Source organism: Pipistrellus kuhlii, unplaced genomic scaffold (genome assembly GCF_014108245.1).
Source record: "Pipistrellus kuhlii isolate mPipKuh1 unplaced genomic scaffold, mPipKuh1.p scaffold_m20_p_6, whole genome shotgun sequence".
NCBI lineage: Eukaryota > Metazoa > Chordata > Mammalia > Chiroptera > Vespertilionidae > Pipistrellus > Pipistrellus kuhlii.
The window spans coordinates 15002501-15005792 of record NW_023425562.1 but is presented as its reverse complement, the minus strand read 5'-3'; the positions used below and the strand labels follow the sequence as shown (position 1 = coordinate 15005792).

General features: G+C 67.8%; 1 protein-coding gene across 1 annotated transcript in view; it reads left to right on the top strand.

Moving 5' to 3' along the window:
• Positions 1 to 284: 284 nt before the first annotated feature.
• The window catches only part of SKOR2 (SKI family transcriptional corepressor 2), a 38603-nt gene continuing 35595 nt past the window's right edge, over positions 285 to 3292 (top strand). Inside the window, exon 1 of the mRNA XM_036419533.2 lies at positions 285 to 2973. Within this exon, the coding sequence (XP_036275426.1) occupies positions 382 to 2973 (2592 nt within the window). The 5' untranslated portion in view covers positions 285 to 381. The remainder of the gene's footprint in view (positions 2974 to 3292) is intronic.

Below are 3292 nucleotides of genomic sequence, written 5' to 3'. Positions count from 1 at the left end.
ACAGCTTCTATAAATAAGGAGATGAGAGGTAATGTCTATGGTTTCTTAGGAATTGACTGCTTTTAAAAGAAAACACATAGCTAATTTCCTTTGGATGATTGGAACAGAAATTAAAAAAAAAATCCTTCTAATCCACCATTTCAGAAGGGCGACCTTGAAGAAAATTGAGAGATTACTTCCTTATGTCTGGAACTTGGTCCCTCGGCCCCTTGATAATCATGTCTTAGTCTACAGCAAGGACGTTTTTATAATTCTTCAGTTAGGGACTCCACCCACCCCTCTGTCTTAGACTGAAAGGATTCTTATGGGCGCTTTCTCCTTTCCCTTCCAGTCTCCAAGGCAGACCCGGAGGGCTGGGCCAGGGCTTCCGCGGAGGAGGAGATGGCTTCCAGCCCGCTGCCGGGGCCCAGCGACATCCTGCTGGCATCCCCCTCCAGCGCCTTCCAGCCCGACGCGCTGAGCCAGCCGCGCCCGGGCCACGCCAACCTCAAACCCAACCAGGTGGGGCAGGTGATTCTCTATGGCATTCCCATCGTGTCGCTGGTGATCGACGGGCAGGAGCGCCTGTGCCTGGCGCAGATCTCCAACACCCTCCTCAAGAACTTTAGCTACAACGAGATCCACAACCGCCGCGTGGCGCTGGGCATCACGTGCGTGCAGTGCACGCCGGTGCAGCTGGAGATCCTGCGGCGCGCCGGGGCCATGCCCATCTCCTCGCGCCGCTGCGGCATGATCACCAAACGCGAGGCCGAGCGCCTGTGCAAGTCCTTCCTGGGCGAGAACAGGCCGCCCAAGCTGCCCGACAACTTTGCCTTCGACGTGTCCCACGAGTGCGCCTGGGGCTGCCGCGGCAGCTTCATCCCCGCGCGCTACAACAGCTCCCGCGCCAAGTGCATCAAGTGCAGCTACTGCAACATGTACTTCTCCCCCAACAAGTTCATCTTCCACTCGCACCGCACGCCCGACGCCAAGTACACGCAGCCGGATGCCGCCAACTTCAACTCGTGGCGTCGCCACCTGAAGCTCACCGACAAGAGCCCCCAGGACGAGCTCGTCTTCGCCTGGGAGGACGTCAAGGCCATGTTCAACGGCGGCAGCCGCAAGCGCGCGCTGCCCCAGCCGGGCGCGCACCCAGCCTGCCACCCGCTCAGCTCCGTCAAGGCGGCCGCCGTGGCGGCGGCTGCTGCGGTGGCCGGAGGCGGGGGGCTGCTGGGCCCGCACCTCCTGGGGGCGCCGCCGCCGCCGCCGCCGCCGCCCCCCCTGGCGGAGCTGGCCGGGACGCCCCACAGTCATCACAAGCGGCCGCGCTTCGACGACGATGACGACTCGCTGCAGGAAGCGGCCGTCGTGGCCGCCGCCAGCCTTTCTGCCGCCGCCGCCAGCCTCTCGGTGGCCGCGGCCTCCGGCGGCGCCGGGGCAGGAGCGGGCGGCGCCGGGGGCGGCTGCGTTACCGGGGTTGGCGCCGGCGCGGGCTCCGTAGCCGGCGCCAAAGGCCCGCGCAGCTACCCCGTCATCCCGGTGCCCAGCAAGGGCTCCTTCGGGGGCGTGCTGCAGAAGTTCCCGGGCTGCGGGGGGCTCTTTCCACACCCGTACACCTTCCCGGCCGCAGCCGCCGCCTTTGGCTTGTGCCACAAGAAGGAGGACGCGGCCACCGCAGCCGAGGCCCTAGGGGGCGCGGGCGGCGCGGGCACGGGGCCCAAGGCCGGCCTGTCGGGCCTCTTCTGGCCCGCGGGCCGCAAGGACGCCTTCTACCCGCCCTTCTGCATGTTCTGGCCTCCGCGGACCCCCGGCGGGCTCCCCGTGCCCACCTACCTACAGCCCCCGCCGCAGCCGCCTTCTGCGCTCGGCTGCGCGCTGGGCGAAAGCCCGGCCCTGCTGCGCCAGGCCTTCCTGGACCTGGCCGAGCCCGGCGGCGCGGGGGGCAGCGCCGATGCTGCGCCGCCGCCGGGCCAGCCCCCTCCGGTCGTGGCCAACGGCCCGGGCTCGGGCCCTCCGCCTCCAGCCGGGGCCGCGGGAGCTCGCGATGCGCTCTTCGAGTCGCCCCCGGGCGGCAGTGGCGGGGACTGCAGCGCGGGCTCCACGCCGCCCGCGGACCCCGGCGGCGTGTCGGGCGCAGGGGCCGCGGCGGCCGGAGTGGGCCCGGCGGGCGCCCGAGTGCCCGCGCCCCACCACCCACACCTCCTGGAGGGGCGCAAGGCGGGCGGAGGCGGCTACCACCATTCGAGCGCCTTCCGGCCGGTGGGCGGCAAGGACGACGCGGAGAGCCTGGCCAAGCTGCACGGGGCGTCCGCCGGCGCCCCGCACTCGGCTCCCGGGCATCACCACCATCACCATCACCACCCGCACCACCACCACCACACCCCGCAGCCGCCGTCGCCGCTGCTGCTGCTGCCCCCGCAGCCCGAAGAGCCGGGCTCTGAGCGCCACCACCCCGCTCCTCCGCCGCCGCCCCCGCCGCCCCCGCTGGCCCCGCAGCCGCACCCCCGAGGCCTCCTGTCCCCCGGCGGCACCAGCTGCAGCTACCCCAGCGAGGACAGCTCCGAGGACGAGGAGGACGAGGAGGAGGAGCAGGAGGTGGACGTGGAGAGCCACAAGCCCCCCGAAGGCGAAGAGGAGGAGGAGGAAGGTCGAGACCAGGACGACGACGAGGAGGAAGACGAGGAGACGGGGGTCCTGCTAGGGGACCCCTTAGTCGGGGGCGGCCGGTTCCTGCAGAGCCGAGGGCTGACGGAGAAGGGGAGCAGCCGGGACCGCGCACCGGCCCCCGCCGCGGGCGCTTTCCCGCTGACCCTGAACTCCTCCAGGCTGCTGCCCGAGGACGGGAAACTGGGTGACCCCGGCGGCTCGGACCTGCCCCCGCCCCCGCCCCCTCCCCTGGCTCCCCAGAAAGCGAGCGGCGGCGGCGACAGCAGCAGCAGCCCGGGCAGCCCGGTCCACCATCCATCATTGGAGGAGCAGCCCTCCTACAAAGATGTAAATATCCCCTTTAGGCTCCTTCAAGCTAATTATTATTATTTAAATGCACCTTTAGGCTGAATTGGTTACAAATGCGCAGGAAAGATGAATCACCAGATTTCCCCACAGAAATGAAATATTCAATGTGTTTGGGAGGGCTTCTTTCCTGCCAGTGGTCCTCCATAAAAATGTGGTTTCTGGTCTCTTTCTCCCAAAGTCTTCCCCAGGCTCAGAGGCCTCCCTGCCCTCCCAGAGTTAAGTTAGCTGCTTGGAGAAGTTGGAAAAGACCAGCTTCTCCCTCTAACCCCCCACTCTCCGTTGTCCACCCCCCCCCCAC